Source organism: Perna viridis, chromosome 11 (genome assembly GCF_037379345.1).
Source record: "Perna viridis isolate PV_CMFRI_1.1 ecotype Kerala chromosome 11, ASM3737934v1, whole genome shotgun sequence".
Taxonomy (NCBI): Eukaryota; Metazoa; Mollusca; class Bivalvia; order Mytilida; family Mytilidae; genus Perna; species Perna viridis.
This window is the reverse complement of record NC_142455.1, coordinates 23,283,408-23,302,639: the sequence shown is the minus strand read 5'-3', so window position 1 is coordinate 23,302,639 and position 19,232 is coordinate 23,283,408. Positions and strand designations below refer to the sequence as shown.

General features: G+C 33.1%; 1 protein-coding gene across 1 annotated transcript; it reads left to right on the top strand.

Annotated features, from left to right (window-relative positions):
• Positions 1-1,885: 1,885 nt before the first annotated feature.
• LOC148603420 (E3 ubiquitin-protein ligase E3D-like) lies at positions 1,886-18,391 on the top strand. The gene is made up of 8 exons (XM_088551895.1): positions 1,886-2,031; positions 6,737-7,054; positions 8,266-8,531; positions 11,156-11,249; positions 13,089-13,206; positions 14,310-14,437; positions 15,623-15,782; positions 16,371-18,391. The coding sequence occupies exons 1-8, from the start codon at positions 1,910-1,912 to the stop codon at positions 16,395-16,397; spliced, it is 1,233 nt and encodes a 410-aa protein (XP_088408021.1). The 5' UTR covers positions 1,886-1,909; the 3' UTR covers positions 16,398-18,391.
• The last annotated feature ends 841 nt before the right edge of the window (positions 18,392-19,232 follow it).

Sequence of the window (19,232 nt, the reverse complement as noted above, 5' to 3'; positions counted from 1 at the left end):
TATTGCCATCACTTGGCGTCCGTCGTCGTCGTCTGTCGTCGTCGTCCATCGTCGTCGTTAACAATTATACAAAACTCTTCTCTGAAACTGCTTGACTGATTAGAACCAAACTTGGTTTAAATGTTCCTTGAAGTATCTGCATAGAACTGAAGTTAGGATTTTTGATTGGTCGAAAAACATGGCCGCCGTTACTAAAAATAGAACATAGGGGTCAGACGGTAGTTTTTCACATATATCTCCAAAACCGTTAGGTTTAATTAAATTCTAACATGGGTAAAAGTATTCAGCATGATAAGATCTATCTCTGGTCAAATTTTGGTTTTAATCCCTGAAGCCATGTTTGAGTTATTGCCCCTTTTCAACGATTTTTTGTTATTTTTGATGTTATTTCTTTCAAAAATCTTCTAATCTGAAACTACTCGACCAATTGAAACCAAACTTGGTATGAATGTTGCTTGGGGTATCCGGTATAGAATTGATGTGGGGATTTTTGATTTGTCGAAAAACATAGCCGCTGTTACTAAAAATAGAACATAGGGATCAGACAGCAGATTTTTGCATATATCTCCTATATATAATATAGGTTTAGCTAAATTCTGACATAGGATAAAAGGTTTCAGCATGATGAGATATATTTATGGTCAAATTTTGGTTTAAACTATTCAGTCATGTTGGAGATATTCCCTTTTTCAACAATTTTTGCTATTTTTAATGTTATTTCTTTCAAAAATATTCTCCTCTGACATTATTTGATTATTTGAACCAAATGTGGTACAAATGTTCCATGGTGTATCCTGCATAGAACTGATGTGGGGATTTTTGATCCGTGAAAAACATGGCAGCCGTTACTTAAAATAGAACATACAGTGTAGGGGTCAGACATTAGTTTTTCGCATATAAATTCCGAAACCGTTAGGTTTAGCCAAATCCTTTCAATAGCTGAAATGATACTTATTATTTGGATTACAAAAGTCTTCCGGAATAAAAGTTGTCAGATGAGGTTTCACTAACCATGTAAAGTTTCTATTACTTTGCATGTTAACCATCTAATTTTCAATGTTTCACTGTGAATTCCCAAGACAAATAACACCTGAAAGTTGCATACCATTGCGATGCTTGGAAAAGAAGACTTTCAAAAAATTATTCTAATGGTACGATTACCTAAGAAATTCTTCACAAAATTTACTTGAATAAAAAAAAATGAAAATAAACATTTGTACCTTTTCTGCTAACTGACAGCATAGAGGCAAATCACCCACACATGTAAACAATATTCATTCACTTTTGTAGTAAATTACAAAAATGATTTTAAAGGACACATTCTCAGCTTTATTTTAACTACTTTTGATCAGAATACACACAAATAATGTATTTACAGAAATAAATTTAAATAATGCGTATTTCTAGGTTCAGTGTGTTTTTGGTACTACATAGGGAGTGGCCACTTGACCCGGAAGTGGTTAGTGATACCTGACTCCTTGTAAGAGTTATTGCCCTTGAAAGGGGAAAATGACTTTTTTTTTGTAAATTTTCTGTCAATATCTTGAAAACAATGATAGATTAAAAGAAACTTTTAATTGTTGAAATGATCCATATGATAAGCCCTTCCAAAGTCTTCTTGAGTCAAAATTGTTGGACAACTTTTTGTTAAATTTATTGCCTTTGAAAAGCAAAATTCAACCAGGTGGGCGATTCAGGCTCCTGGGAGCCTCTTGTTTATTCTCCAGTTTGGAATTCTTTACTGGCTAGAATTTTATTTTGTTAAATCAAATATGTACATGAACCATGTTCTATTTCAGCATAACTATCATTTTTATGTTAATATTATATTAATTCATGCATAATTCACACAAGTAATTGGGTGCGTTTCCGGAAATTATGAGCCGACCTTTGGATCGCTCAATAGGAAATGGTACCTTCTGAGTTTCTCTTTCGTTTTGACCAACTGACGAACATGCCGGAGTGCATTTCTGTGTTTTATGCAGAAATTAAGCAAACTTCTACACTAAATGCAATAATAACTGACAAAAGGTTACGGAGTTCTTCATTTATTTGTTTATAGTGTCATCTCATCGATGGTTAGAAAATTACCTTAAAGTTTAAACCTAATACCTGTCCTTTTGGGATTCAGCCCTGGAAAACTTTTTTTTTACCACCACCGTGTTTTTGTGTGTTTTTTTTTTTTTTTTATGGGACAAGCTCTGGTGTCCCACAGCACAAGCTTATTTGGCAAATCAGCCGTCAGACGTCAGAGCAATTCCACAGAATGCTTTTTGAAATCTTGTATGCCAGACCTAGAAAGTTTGGTACTGTAATCATTTTCATGTATGTTGATCCCACAGCCCCCAGCGTATCTAACAAATCAGCTCTTGGATGTCAGAGCAATCTCAGACTAGTAATTCCACAGAATGCTTTTTTTTTAATCTTGCATGCCAGACCTAGAAAGTTTGGTACTGTAGTCATTTTCCTGTAAGGCTGTATGCTGATACAAGGATCTTTATGGTAGACAGGTTTGGAATCTCAGGCTTTCTAGTTGTATCTCGCAAGATTTAATCATACTCTTCACTTATATTTTCAAGTATCTTGTAACTGTTGGTTAATACTCTCAGTATTTGGGGATAAAGCACAGGTAGTTTTGGGAAAAAATTTCGTATATACATCAATCAATACCTCAATAATAGAAAAATGTCAACTTCAAGTCAAAATTCAGGACTTCAAGGAAGAAGTTTGAAATTCAAATTAGCATTGTAGCCTTCACTCATAGGATGTCACCATTTTGAAGAACATATTCAGTCTGTTTGAAACCTCAATAATTACATGCAGATTAACTTCATGGTTTTCAAAAAAAATTCCTATAAACACCAGTAAATATCATACTATATGAACAAGATTAGCTTTAAGTCAATATTTGGGACCTTGAGGAAAGAGTTTGAATCTTTTAAATTAGTTTTGATGGTTGTTCTGATTTTGAAGGAGTTTGAATTTTCAATGAGGAGGGAAGACAGCCTTCAAAGGTGGGACCAGGTTGAAAATTTGATATGAGATTAAGATCTCAAATCGAGATACTAATCAAAACAAAACATTGAAATAATCTAGAGGCAACTTGAGGCGGGATATTTTAATTTTTTTCAAACCATTTGAGTCAGAATACTTACATTTATCGTGATGAAATGTTGAAGTTGTGGAAATCGCCCCCAATCAACAAGGCATGCTCTGCATTAACCAAATACATCATGGGTAATTTCCTGTGTAAATTACCCCACACAACATATTTATTTACTTATTATGTAAAAGTGCTCGAGATTCCTGTCTTTCCATATTTAACTCCTTGGTAAATATCATTTTTAGCTCACCTCTTCAAAGGCCATTTGAGCTATTGCCATTACTTGGCGTCCGTTGTCATCCATCGTCATTAACAATTTTTCAAAACTCTTCTCCTATGACACTACTTGACCAACTAGAACCAAACTTAGTGTGAATGTTCCTTTGGGTATCCTTCAGGTGTGGGGATTTTTGATCTGTTGAAAAACATGGCCGCATTTACAAAAATAGAACATAGGAGTCAGACAGTAGTTGTTTTGCATATATCTCCAAAACCATTAGCTTTAGCCAAATTCTGACTGGGTTAAAGTGTTCAACATGATGAGATCTATCTGTGGTCAAATTTCATTTTAATCTGTGAAGCCATGTTGGAGTTATTGCCCTTTTTCGACATTTTTTGATATTTTTAATGTTATTTCTTTCAAAAATCTTCTCCTCTGACACCACTTGACCAATTGGAATCAAACTTGGTATGATTGTTTCTTGGGGGTATCTTGCATAGAACTGAATTGGGGATTCATGATCTGTTGAAAAACATGGCCGCCATTACTAAAAATAGAACATAGGGGTCAGACAGTATTTTTTTGCATATATCTCCAAAACCGTTAGGTTTAGCCGAATTCTTAAACAGGAAAAGTGTTCAGCATGATGAGATCTATCTGTAATTTTCATTTCAATCTGTTTAGTCATGTTGGAGTTATTACCCTTTTCGATGTTTTTTTGCTATTTTGAGTGTTATTTCTTTCCAAAATCTTCTCTGACACCACTTGACCAATTGGAATCAAACTTGGTACGAATGTTTCTCAGGGTATCCTACATAGAATTGATGTGAGAATTTTTGATCCGTTGAAGAACATTGCTACCATCACTAAAAATAGAACATAGAGGACAGACTGTGTGTTTTTTCGCATACATCTCCAAAACTGCTAGGTTTAGCATAATTATTTCAATAGCTGAAATGACCCTTATTATAAGGCCTTCAAAAGTCTTTAGGGATCAAAGTTGTCAGGCGACTCCTTGTAAGAGTTATTGCCCTTGAAAGATGAAAATGCCTTTTTTTTTTTACAGTTTTCAGCCAATATCTTGAATACTATAATAGATAGATAGAAACTTTGAATCGCTAAAATGATCTTTGAGATAGTCCTACTAAAGTCTTGATGAGTCAAAATTGTTTGACAACTCCTTGTTAAATTTATTGCTCTTGAAAAAAAACTTGAACCAAGTGAGTGATTCAGGCTCCTGGGAGCCTCTAGTTAAATTTACAGCCCATGGAAAACTTTAACCATTTGAGTGATTCAGGCTCCTGGGAGCCTCTTGTTTTTATCGCAATTTCAATTACTTTTACATGTCTGTTTTGTTAACATGTACACACTTTATATATAATGTTAACAGGGATGGGAAGAGTTTTTTGTGTAACTGCAGAGTATTGTATTTCAAATGCTTTCCACCATTTCTTGTTGAAATCCTGCATTTCACAGGTCCAGATCCAGACACTTTGAAAAGGAGGAATGCCAGCCAAGGTTCTTCAAAAAAAGGGGGTTGTCAATTTACACATGAAAATGACGAAATTTCCAATAAAAAGGAGGTGCGTGCCAACCCCTTGCACTCCCCTCTGGATCTGCCATTATTCCACATGTACCTACTTCAATTCTAGATTCATTTTTATGCACCCATTAATTTTTGATAGGATGTATTATGGTATAGCACTGTCTCCGTTCGTCCTTCATGTGTCAACACTTCATACAATAACTCCAAAACACTTAAAGCCATTTAAATAAAACTTTGGTCAATTGTTTATATTGATGAAAGAAAGCTCATTTTAATTTTACATTTAGTTTTAAACATTTAGGTTTTGAGTTATAGGACTTTTTTGCATTTAAAGAAAGGGGGTGATTTTTCTGCTTGTACACTCTAACTGAAAATCAGAAAATGCCAGGGAACTTAAGGATATTCTTTGTATCCATAGTCATAGGCTCCCTTTCATTTTCTATAAAATTTTGATTTCATGTTTACTATTTTTTTGCAATTTTTGCATAAAAAAAAGTGGTTGCTCTAACTGAAAAATATTTTAGGCAGACTTCAAGAGACTTTGGGATATTCTTTGTGTACATGGTCATAGGCTCGGTTTGTTTTCTATAAAGTCTCAATTTCAAGTTTTCGACATGAAGCACTTGTTCATAATAAGAAACAGGATGGTTTTTCGCTGTTTTTGCACTCAATCGGAATGCTTTCAGCAAATGCCACAAAGATATAAGATATTTTTTTAATTCATAGTCACAGGCTCCCATTCATTTTCAGCAAATTTTGACTCTATGTTTTCAATCTTCGGCAATTTTACTTAATAAAGGAAGTTTGTTTTCCCATTTTTGCACTCTAACTGAAAAATGCTTTCAGCCAAGGCCACAAAACTTATAAAAAGATATTCTTTGTATTCTTGGTCATAGGCTCCTTTCCATTTTCTAGAAAATTTTGATTTCATGTTTTGGATTTTTTTCACTTGTTTCATAAAAAAAGTGGGAAAGTTTTTCCATTTTTACCCTTTAACTTATAAACGCTTTCAGCCAAGGCCACATATTTGTATCCTGGTCACAGACACCTTTTCATTGTTTAGAAAAGTTCAATTTCATGTTTATGATTTTTTGTACTTTTCCGTAAAAAATTACAAATCAAAACATAAGAGATATTAATCACATATAAAAGTATTGAAAAGGTTTCGAAGCTCCAATTATTAAAGGCTTTGTAGGTCTAGCAAATATCATCCCAAAATAAACAATATAGGGACATAGAAAGGCTCAGTGTTTGGTGTATCAGCTAATTGGCATACCATGCATTCATTGCACTTCTCTTTATTCTGTTTGGGCTATTTTTTTCATTATGACCTCTGTTTTGTTCAAATGTACACACATCATGTGTAACAAGATGGTCAGAGCTACTGTGGTATGCAAATAGTGTTTTTTTTCCATCAAATCCAGGCAAAAGTTTTTCATCACCCAGAGTCATATTAAGGATTGATTTTAAGTTTTGGCCAAGTTATGCAAATAACCAACTCTTGGGGAGTTTATGCTTCATGAACTGCTAAAGTGATTTATGAGAAAACGTAAACTGCCCCAAAGTTGGTTGTTTTTAAACTTCGTAAAAAATTATAAACGATCCTTATAATTCAATTTCAAATCAATTGACGCCTAAATTAAGGTTTGTCCCTTCACCAAAGCCTTTTTAGTTTGAAATTATTTGAATTGGGGACTGGACTGATGGACGTTATTGACATCACAAAGTTAGTTTATGCAAAATAACCTATCTTGCCCAGATGAGAGATAATCAAACAGATCAAATTATAATGATAAAATCATGATAAAAGAGTAGTTCAACTCATCATTTAAATTTTATTCCATTTAAAGATATTTTTATTTTCCAGACTTAAGAAGGAAAATAGCCAAGAGTTAGAAGTAGAAGTTGAAGGATCTGTAGTAAAAGTGTTTGATGATGACATAGAAGCAACATTTACATTGTCAAATGTAGAGTTGTGTCCCCTGTCTTGTCGTGGTCTGAAATTAACTCCCTTTGGAGAAGTCACTTTTACTATGCAGATAGAAGCAGGGAGTTGGAAGATAATCAAGCCACAGCCACAAGAAAAGAAGTCTTCAAGTCAGGATGAATTGTTAGGCCAAATAAAGCTTTATCAAGATAAATGTTTCTGTGCAAAGTGTGGCAAGAAGATCATTACAAACCATAGGTATGATTATTATCTCACCTGGCCTCGTCATTGTCATCATTATTAACAATTGTTCATAAATCATCTCCTCTGAAACTACAAGACCAATTAGAACCAAACTTGTCATTAATATTCCTTAGGGTTATCTGCACAGGTCTGTTGTGGGGATTTTTGATCCATCGAAAATTTATCCCCTGTTATTTAAAATAGAACAAAGAGGTCAGTCAGAAGTTTTTTCTCATATATCTCCAAAACCATTAGGTTTAGCCAAATTCTTACAATTGCCCAAATGATCCTTATCATAAGGCCTATGAAAAGTTTGCATTGGATCTAAGTTGTTGGACAACTTCTTGTTAGAGTTATTGACCTTGAAAAGTAAAAAAAATCATGTATTGTTACAGTTTTCAGCCAATATCTTGAAAATTATAATAGGTAGAAACTTTCAACTGATGAAATGATAAGTCCTACCAAAGTTTTTGTGAATCAAAATTGTCGGACAACTCCTTGTAAGAGTTATTGACCTTGAAAGGAAAAAAAATTAACTTCAGGCTCCTAGGAGCCTCTTGTTTTTGTTGTTGTAAATTTCCAGATAGAGAATTATATTTGAGATGGTTTCCTTTATACAATTGTATTTATATGAAAAATAGAATTATGAGGTGTAATTATGTTTAGTAAGTATGTTAAGGTCTTTATTATAATGTAAAGTATTAAAATACTGGCAGTTTTTATCATGAAAGTGAGATATAGCTTATTTTTTATAGCGCATGATGTTAAGGGATAGAGGTGGTCTTGCCATGACTTAATGACAATCACGTTAAGGTATTTAACTAGACGACAAAGAGATTTAAACTTTTTATCAGACATACATGCCTATAAAACGATAGAAAGTTTAAATCTTTGTCAATCATTCAATAGATAATTAAAGTTAATTTGAATGATTGTCATTTATTCAAGGCAAGACCACTTCAGTCCCCTGAACATCATCATTGTATGTGCTGTAACAATCTTTGTGCATATTTTAATAGATAGAATGTTATTTTGATTATATTATTATTATATTATTATTATTATTATTATATTATTATTATAGTTCATAAGAAATAAACTCCACAGAACATACAATATTTACATGTAAATAAACAGGCTACTATCATATTTGATGATATAGTTGCATCATATTAAATCACAGTAATTCTATTTTCATAACAATTCTTTTGTTGTTTTTTTTTCAGCCTTTTCAAAAGAATTTTGCCCTTACCATCAGATAACTGGTCAGCTCATACAGATATGTGGTTTTGTCATACTCATGGAAATGAAAACACAGATTTCAAATCCATTTCACTACTACCTAAATCAGGGGAGTGTTTTGTTGGCAGCTGTTATTTTCTTGTACAGTCAAAGCATCTTAGTGTTACAGATCATACTTCTGGTACTGTGTCCTGTCAAAGATGTAAAACAGAATTAGGTGCTAAAGTTGTGGACAAAAATAGACATAAAGGTATTAAATGAATCCTAAACTCCTACACAGACATGTTTATATGCACAATACTCATGTGTTGGAAGGTTTAATAACCTGTTTCCAATGGTAGATGTTCTTGAAAAGCAGAGGACTCTTACCCTACTGGTGCACCTGGTCCATGCTCCCAGTTTTTAGTGGAGTCCATGTTGCTCATTTACTTTTGTTACTTTGTATGTATTAATTTAGTAACTTTATGTTGCATCACTAGGCTTCCTTAAGTACCTATTGCATCACTAGGCTTCCTAAAGTACCTATTGCATCTCTAGGGCTCCTTAAGTACCTGTTGCATCACTAGGCTTCCTAAAGTACCTATTGCATCTCTAGGCTTCCTAAAATACCTGTTGCATCACTAGGCTTCCTAAAGTACCTATTGCATCTCTAGGCTTCCTAAAATACCTATTGCATCACTAGGCTTCCAAATTACCTATTGCATCACTAGGCTTCCTAAAATACCTATTGCATCACTAGGCTTCCTAAAATACCTATTGCATCACTAGGCTTCCTAAAGTACCTGTTGCATCACTAGGCTTCCTAAAGTACCTATTGCATCACTAGGCTTCCTAAAATACCTATTGCATCACTAGGCTTCCTAAAGTACCTATTGCATCACTAGGCTTCCTAAAGTACCTGTTGCATCACTAGGCTTCCTAAAGTACCTGTTGCATCACTAGGCTTCCTAAAGTACCTGTTGCATCACTAGGCTTCCTTAAGTACCTGTTGCATCACTAGGCTTCCTAAAGTACCTATTGCATCACTAGGCTTCCTTAAGTACCTATTGCATCACTAGGCTTCCTTAAGTACCTATTGCATCACTAGGCTTCCTAAAGTACCTATTGCATCACTAGTCTTCCTAAAGTACCTATTGCATCACTAGGCTTCCTAAAGTACCTATTGCATCACTAGACTTCCTAAAGTACCTATTGCATCTCTAGGGCTCCTAAAGTACCTATTGCATCACTAGGCTTCCTAAAGTACCTACTGCATCACTAGGCTTCCTAAAGTACCTACTGCATCACTAGGCTTCCTAAAGTACCTGTTGCATCACTAGACTTCCTAAAGTACCTATTGCATCTCTAGGGCTCCTAAAGTACCTATTGCATCACTAGGCTTCCTAAAGTACCTGTTGCATCACTAGGCTTCCTAGAATACCTGTTGCATCACTAGGCTTCCTAAAGTACCTGTTGCATCACTAGGCTTCCTAAAATACCTATTGCATCACTAGTCTTCCTAAAGTACCTATTGCATCACTAGGCTTCCTCCAAAGTTAGAATCAGCAAAATTTTTAGCGTGTAAACTTTTTTGCCTCACAATGGCGGGATTTAACACCTGCCAAATAACCCTTGATAAACATTTGAACTTTGATTAACCAATGAGAATTGGAAAAAAAAGCAAAATACCAGAATGATATGACTCTTTTTCCCCAGTCATTGGTGAACAGAACAAGCAAGATCTTTGGAATAATAAGTTGAGTTATTTTCCTGCTGTTTTGGAGAATGAGCCCAGGGGCAGTGCAATGTAATCTAATTGTGTGACTCGGGAAATGATCTATAAACATGAGGGCAAGGATTTTTTTTTATAATGTATTTTAAAAATAACTTCTGATCCAAATTCTTGATGAGGACCACTGCAGATTTCATTGGAATAAAGTCCATTTGGTGGGATGATAAAAAGTGGCATACTCCCAGATTTTTCGGATTTTTTACACAGTCATAGATCGTATTGATGTACATCAAAATTAGATATAGGATTTTATGGATCTTTGCCAGTCTCCATTTTATCTTTGTACTTATTATTTTGTTTTTTTATGTTTTTGTTGTATTTGTCTGTTTTCCATTTCGGGTCTTTGTCCCTGGATTACATTCTTTAGATTTCCACAAAAATCTTGGTTCCTTTGATTCCTCTTTGAAATCAAGGGAAGTTTGGACCGAAAATAGGGGTGAAAAATCACTGGTTAAACTGAGTTACTGAAAAAAAATTATACTGAATTGTAATAAGATTCTTTAAGGTTTTTAATTCCTTTTACCCATAGCGAGTGGTATTTAGTCCCGGAAATGTTATATATCTATAATTGTGGTAGTTAATTTCTGTAGTGGAAATGTTAATATTTCTGTAAACTATTCCAGGTATAAATACAGAGTACTGTGTATTGTGGAAGAAATTTCCAGGAAATGTTATATATCTTTAATTGTGGTAGTTAATTTCTGTAGTGGAAATGTTAACATTTCTGTAAACCATTCCAAGTATAATTACAGAGTACTGCGTATTGTGGAAGAAATTTGATTCTCATGGTTAAGCAACTTTTTCTTTTCTTGAATTTAGTTACATTGATTTCTATGAACAATTTTTTGAAAGACAATTCCTATTTATTTTGGAAGTTAAATTAAGTACAAACTAAGATATGTTTAAGATTTTATACACATTGTTCTTTTTGATCGATGATACTAGTACATGTATATGTATTGTACCACATATATATAAACAAAATCAGAGGTGCTAGAGGGGGCACATTAAACATTCAAATCCTTTACCTTTTTTAGAGATTACTTTTTAGTATTTTTATTTTATAATTCTATTTCTGTATGATTCCTTTCTTCTATTTGAAGAAAACCATATTGAACCAAGTGATGTTTATAAAATATTCAGCCAGTCGGTGATTTTTATCAGGGAAGATTTGATACAAGATACTTTAGATTCTAGGTAAGTTAAAACATCAAAGCTTGATATTTTGTAAGTTTTTAATAAAGCAATTATATGGTTAGAGTCCATTACTGCCAAGCATGCAGCATATAGGAGAGAAAGTGAAGACTGGTTGGCTTTGGCTCTGAGACAGAATAATGTGTCCTAGTGATTTGACATGCCTACTTGCATGCTGTTGCTTCTGTGAGCTAGCAGATGCCACAATAAAGATCCAGCTCAGCATGGAAGAGTATGTTGCAAGCTTTAAAACTATTACAATAAATTATGAAATGTTTTCTTTGTAATGAATTTTTATAATTCATATGTGAAATAAATTTCACTAAGACTTTCTCCAACCAAACCAGGCACTTCGAAAAGGGTGCCAGTCAGGGTTCCTCAGGAAAATGGGGTGCTAGGACATTATTTACCATTTTTTGTCAATTTTACACATGAAAAAACAAACTTTCTCATAAAATGGAGGGATACCAACCATGATGATTTAAGTTATCAATCCATCAGTTACTAAGTTTAACTATGTTGAAAGTAGCAATAAAATAAGGCAAAAACTTTTTATAAAATAGGTTATCAATTCCTTATCGCGAAAAAATATCATTACCTTGCCATGAACACTTTATCAAGCTCCCAACACTATTTGAAACTTGATGTTCTGGGGAACTCGTAGTGGTATTTTGGTTTATCACTATTTTTTTTAATAATTACCATACAAGTTATATAGAATCTAAAACAAAAGCAAGTTGATTATGGAAATTACTCATATCAAGAGAAATAAATTTTTGTAGTTTTAATATGGGAGTTTGCTGAGATACTGAAACTAAGAACTTTCATTTTTTTAAATTTGAAAAATTTCCATAATCAACGAGCTAAAGTTGTAGAGTCTGTTTCTCTTAATTTTTTAAAAAGAAATCTTAGATGACTTTTGGCATCTGTGTCATGGCATTAGTTCCAGTTATAATTTGTCTATGACGTCAACAGTTGATACGGTAGAACAATATAGGAAAAGTCACAACGTTGCTTTTGACTAATGAGATGGTAAAGGCAATGCAATAAAATCACACAACAACCAATCACCCCTTTCTATTTCGGCCAGTCAACACCTGAGAACTCAAATTTCTTTATAAAGGTGTGAACTGTTTTTCCTCTACTATCAAGAAGTGTTAAAATCTATTGAAAATTAGAGAAGTAGAGAATATATAATCAATAGTGAATGAAATAAAATATTCAGATTAAACCTTTGACCATAGTATCACAAAGATCTTAATGTCCAGGATATCACATGATTTCACCCCTGTAATAGTCCGAACAAAAACAATCTGGAGTTGATTTGCATCTTTGCAATTATGAATACAACTGTTCTTGATAAGAAACTATTCAACAACTTTTAAAATTTTAAATTGTGCATCTCATTCTTATGACTTGCACAGGTTATACCTGTATGCTCTTTTTAGTAGTTCATGTGTAAATTTCTCTGCAGAAGTGACTCACAATTGTTATGTTATATGATTTTATTACATACTTGTGATGTGATTTATTTTATGTGACTAGTATACTATTTTATACCTTTGACAAAGGTATTAATGAAAACTAACTGCTCATAAAATAATACAGCACTATGGAGGTACTTATATTCATGGGGTACTAATTTTTGTGGATTTCTTGGTTGACTCAAACCATGAAATTAAGTTCCCAACAAAATACATATTATCCATTGATTTGTACTGTGGGAAATGTCAAACCACAAATTTAAGAATCCTTGAACCAACCATTTGTCTGCAATCCATGGAAGTTGATATCCACAAATAAAAGTACTTTCATATTATCTCTTTTCAAATGTTATTTCAGTCAAACAAAGAATAGTGAAGCATTTTTTGCCAAAATAATCAGTGAACAAAGCCACAGATACACTAGTTTCAGACTGATACTTACTGGTGTTAAGGGAGATAAGGAGATTCAGTGTTTGGTAAGAGATAAATTATCATACAATTTTCTCCCCTCGTGTGTAGGAAGTTAAGGGTTTATATAGCACTACAGGTAAGAATTATGCAAAATGTGATTCATGGTTGGAAAGCCTTCATTTTTTTTATTTTTGATATTTTGTTTAAAATTTTATTATAAACAGAAGTTCACATGTGGCTTTTCATGTAACTCTTGTTTGTGGGAGATAAAAGTTATATAGAATGTACGGTAGAAATCAAAATTAAGGGAGATAACTCTGTAAATAACACTAAAATACAATAGAAACTATTGGATTTTCATTGTGGATTATCTCATAGGAGCAGACAGATTAGAATAAATGGTAATATTTTTCATTATGTAGACCCACAAAACAACTTATTAACAATAATAAAAATGTGTACCCTTTTTTTAGGTGTATCACATATTACAGAATTTGCATGATTCTTACTAAGACTGCTACCATTCTGAGTGTGTGTATATCTGTAACAATGACCCAGATAATTTATCGATGCAATTCTCCTATGACTCATCAGTGAAAGTTAATCCTGACTGAAAAAGAGAGTTATGTTGATGAGTTTTCCAAGAGAAAACTGAGAACTGAAATTTGTAAAAAGTCATGATGGGAACATGGGAGCCAAGAGATAGAAGATAGAAAATTGTCAAAAAGGAACATAAAACAAATATTTTACTTAAATCATACAATCCTTCAGAAAAACAAAACAGATTATTCCTTCAGCCGACAAGTTTTTTTATATAAAACATGAAAGACAGAGTAATTTTGATTAATGACAAGAAATACTCTGGAAAAAACGAGTAGATAGAGGTCATTTATGTCTGAAAATATTCCCTTGTTGATATTCCTGATGGCCATATACAGTCAAACCTGTCTTATGTGACCTTTCAAGGGAGTAGGTTTTTTAACCATTTAGACATGAATAATACGGTCGCTAGTCGCGTTACGCAGGGAGTCGCTTAATACAGTTAAAAATAATAGAAAAATGAATTGGGGGGACCTAAATTAGGTTGCATAAAACAGGTGGTCGCTGAATACAGGTGGTCGTTAACACAGGTTTGACTGTATGTTCTTTGAATTCTTTTCTGTTTCAGATATGGCTGATTGATCCCAACATGTTGATTCTTCTAGGGGAGATAACATCTCAGCAACAGGGGATTACATTACAGCCAAAACCAGCAATGAAGGTTCTGTACAAGTGTCATTACAGTGCTAAAGATAGGTAAGTCTTTCTTTCAGTATTTAAGTATCAGCCTTTGTAAGAATCATGCAAATTCTGTAATATGTGAAACACCCCAAAAAAGGCTACACTTTTTTTTATGTTTGTTAACAAGTTGCTTTATAGGTCTATAGGATAAGTGTATAATTATTCATTCCAATCAGTCTGCTCTTAGAAGATAATTTACATTGAAAATCCAATAGTTTCTATTTTATAAATTTACAAGGAGTTATGTAGAAATTTTTTTTGCTTAAGGGGTTTCGCAGATTTTTCATGACCATGAATATCACATACATCATGAGTGGAACATAACTTGCCCAATGAAAAAAATTCCATCTTTATAGTGAAGTAATAGATTTACCTATAATTTTGGGTTATGCAAAATACTAGGTATTTCTAAGAAAAGTGAATGCATAAAAAAAACCATATTTCTCAATTTTAAAAGAGAAAGAAAAAAGTGTTCCAAAGATTTTTTTAATGATGCCCTCTAATTGTGGCTAAAGGGAGATAATTTTTATATTTTGATATTATCTCCCTTTTAAATATACCTTTAATAGGGGGCTGGGGATTGTAATGTTCAATAAAATTTTCGTTCTGTGTATAGGTTTTTTTTCTGGTTAATCTGTTAATATTATTGTACTCTCTGATGTAACTGGTGTGATAAGTGAGGTGAGATATCATGTTCCTGCAAAATTTCATGACAGTAAAAGAAAACATCTTTTAGGTTCAGGTTTAAGCTTTTACCTTAAAATGTTTAATTGTAAAATTCCCAAAATTAGATACCAAAAGTACATTTTTAGGCAAAATCATCCACATGATGGCAAGTTAGTATTTGGTTCTTGAATATTAAAAAGCTACCAGATGTTTTATCTTCTATATCATATATATTTGGTAGAGAAACAGGAACTAATAAAAAAAAATATAAGCTATTTGGTATAACTAAACTGGAGATTTAATCTCCCATGTTCCAGCCAAGCTCATTTCTATCGCACTATAAAATTGGAATTTTATTTTTGCTCAGCAGTAGTTCACACACCTCTGTACCTGAATGTTGATATGATATTGCAGTAAACCTAAATAATGTTTGTGTCATTTGACTTTTTATGCAAAACTGTTAATTCTATATTCTAAAATGAAATAACATGTATTGATTTTCTGTAATTTAAGGGTCCTCTTTTTTCATTGTAGGTGCTCAAAGGTGCGTGAGAATGTGTTTGATGAGTGGACGAGAGATAATAATGTACATGCATTCAGTCTGCCTTATTCATTGTGTTACAACATTATTACCTCCCTTGCTAACAGTACAAAACAGTTACCAAAGTCACATAGATGTATGAACTCATTCTTGGTATGTGTACTTCAGTGGATTTATTTAAGAAATTTCATGTTGACCTTGTTTGGTTATGTTATGAAGATTTTCATGCAAATTTTGATATCTATATAAATAAATTGGCATGAAATTTCCTTATACTTTTTTTTACAGTGTGATCTACATAAGTGTGTATTCCTGTATATTTGTTGAAAGGCTTAAATAAATAATTTGTTGTCTAAAGATCATAAAAGTGGTTCGGTATTCTGGCAAAAATGAGCAAATGAATGCCTCCTTTTACTAATATCTGTATCTGCCCCAGTGTCCACTAAGTTTGTCTTATTGTCATCTATGTTAATACAGATAGCATCATAAACTTTTGATGTTGAGCACTGTAAGTGTATTAATTTTCTTGGTTGCTAATTTTTGCGAATTCTGTCAAGTGAACATATTTGCTGGTATCAGTTTTCATGGTTTAAAAAACCAATAGGATTATATAGTGTTAAAAATAAATTTCACAGATACTGTTTTTCTGACTTTTGTGTCCATTGTGAAAATGGTGAAAAATTAAATATTTTCTGTATTTATGGTATAAGGCACTAAAATGTTTGTATTGATTAATTTCAGGTTGGATTACTTCAATATGACAGATAACTGACAGATAACTGAACCAACAGTAAAGACAGATTCTCCCTTAATTAAAAACTTACAGTTTCATCTTAAGTGACCAATGCTTTAAATGATAGAATTGTGATTTATTGTAAAGAATGTCATTCAATGCCTATCTCAATTTTTCTTTCACAATGTCAGATACATGAATTGTCCAATGAAGAAGAATATAAATACCATTTCCTGGTGCTAAGAATATCACTATGTGCCTAACTCATTTTTTATTATGTGAGATATATGTTACTTCTCTACCCATCTTTATCAGGTCAAACACTTTTAGCCAGTGTCTTACAATATTTTGACCCCCATGAAATATTGACCTAGGCGTTAATTTGTCATAATGAAACATTGACCCCCCTTTATGATAATTTGACCCTCTGCTGTGATATTTTAACCTCCCTGCTGCAATAAATTAACCCCCCTGTTATGATATTTTAACCCCATGGTGCAAAATATTAACCCCTGTTATGATATTTTAATCAGTTCTACAGGGTTTATGTTAAAATAACCCCTGGGATCAATATTTCATACCATATATTGACCCCTGGGTTAAGATATCATATGATATATATTGTGGGGGTCTAAATATCATATGACACCGGTTTGCACTTGTGTAAATTGTCGTATAGAATGGTGAATGTTGGTTGGGTGGGTGGCGGGTGGAGAGGTGTTGAAAATAATTCAGTACCATGTTTCATAACTATAAATCACACCCACTAGATATTTGGTACACAACTTCAGTGTGGGATGTGATTTCAGGTCTTTCACACTTCAACTTCCTGTGAACCGACTTATTTCAACCTCACACCAACCCGCCCTTTTCTGTCTTTGACACATTTTTTCTTGTTAGCATTTGGTTTGTGAGCAACTAGTTGATTATTAAGGGCAAAGGTTAATGTTTTGTCCCAGATTTTTCATTCATAATTCTTGTTCCTTATTCTTATTTCAAATTTGATCCTAGACACTCCAATAAAAATAAAAAGCTACACCCTTAGGATTATCAAATGTAAATTAGTCAATGCTCAAAAGCAAAAAATGTCAAATTATTGTTATTAGCTCACCTGGTCGTAGGCCATGTGAGCTATTGCCATCACTTGGCGTCTGTTGTCATCGTTGTCATTGCCGTTAACAATTTCTTCGAACATCTTCTTCTCCTCTGAAACTACTGAATGGATTTGAATGAAACTTAGATAATTCAGTAGAGTATCCTGTACAAAATGATCGTTTGGATATTTGGTCTGTTAAATAAATAAAACTAGAACATAGGGGTCAGACAGCAGATTTGTGCATATATCTTCAAAACCGTTAAGTTTAACCAAATTCTGACATGGGTTAAAGTATTCAGCATAATGAGATCTACTCTACCCATGTTGGAGTTATTGCCCTTTTTGGATGTTTTTTTCTGTTTTTGATGTAATTACTTTCAAAAATCTTCTCCTCAGAAACTACTGTACTGAATTCAATGAAAGTTTTTATTTTTGTTTTTTAGGGTATCCTTAACAAAATGAATATTTGGATTTTTGATTGGTTAAAAAACATGGCTGCCATTACTAAAAAATAGAACATAGGGGTCAGACAGCAGTTTTTTGCATATATCTCCAAAACTGTTAGATTTAGCCAATATCTTTTATTTTGCTGAAATGATCCTTATTATAAGGCCTACAAAAGTGTCCAAGGAATCAAAGTTGTGAGACGATTCCATGTAAGTGTTATTTTGCCCTTGAAAGGCAAAAAATTATGTTTTTTAGCAGATTTCAGTCAATATCTTGAAAACTGTAATAGATAGAATGAAACTTTCAATTGATGAAATGATCCTTATGATAAGTCCTACCAAAATCTTCTAGAGTCAAAATTGTTGGACAACTCCTTGTTAGAGTTATTGCCCTTGAAAGGCAAAAAATTTAACCAGGTGATTGATTCAGACTCTTGGGAACCTCTTGTTTGATTGTTTAGTAATAAAATTTAAAAAGTATTCATTAGTGATTGTTCTGTCTGCTTTAAATCAGACCCTTCATAATATTTTATACCGGGGTGAAGCAGAATGACCTGAGTTGGTGATGATTTTTTTTTCTGTCTACTATCCTTTTGGATATCACACAATGGTTCCATTCAGGGATTTTGTTTGTAACTGCTGTTAGTTATGAAACAACAATTGTCAAGTGGTTCAGACTAGCCTTGGGATACCTGACTGAGGAATTGGGTCAGAGTATGTTCTCTATTTGTTAGTAGGATGCTGCATTGACTTTCTGGCCTATTCCCAGAGTCTCTACCATTTACTTTCTTTAACTGTCTTGAAAGTATGACACTGAATAGTGATGATATTATTTACATTATTGTTAAGAAGAAATTATATTTACTCTTCGATTATGCTGAATGGAATTACCAGTAGTCCAGTCAGTCTAGCTAATAAAAATCATGGTGCCCTAACCTCAAACTAACTGCCATAGCATCCTCACAATGTCAGGACTCCTCTGTCCAACTGTGTCCCTTAATCAGAGAGATAACACAATGGATTTTATGAGAAATAATTTGGTCTCTAAGTTTTTCAGAAAAGAATAATTGTTGCCAGCAATGTGAAAAAAGCTGTGCACTACTCTCAGCTTTTATAAGTTTTAATCATATATTTGAAGAAAAAAGTTGTTTTCAACCTGTTGTGAAGATAATAATTGGTATCGCCAAAGAGGAAAAAAGTTGTTACATAAAAAAATCTATAGCTCTGAAAATTAAATGGTTGCTGCCTAATTTTGCCAATTTAATTCCTGGTTGCTCAATTAGTTTTGTTTTTATCAGCATGCTACTTTGGTTAATATACTCCTTGTA

Bases quoted from the DNA above. Each gene is read 5' to 3' on its own strand.
- LOC148603420 (XM_088551895.1), top strand. From the start codon at position 1,910: ATGGTACCTTCTGAGTTTCTCTTTCGTTTTGACCAACTGACGAACATG. The intron at 2,032-6,736 runs GTTACGGAGTTC...TTTATTTTCCAG, and splicing joins GCAATAATAACTGACAAAAG to ACTTAAGAAGGAAAATAGCC. The intron at 11,250-13,088 runs GTAAGTTAAAAC...ATGTTATTTCAG, and splicing joins CAAGATACTTTAGATTCTAG to TCAAACAAAGAATAGTGAAG.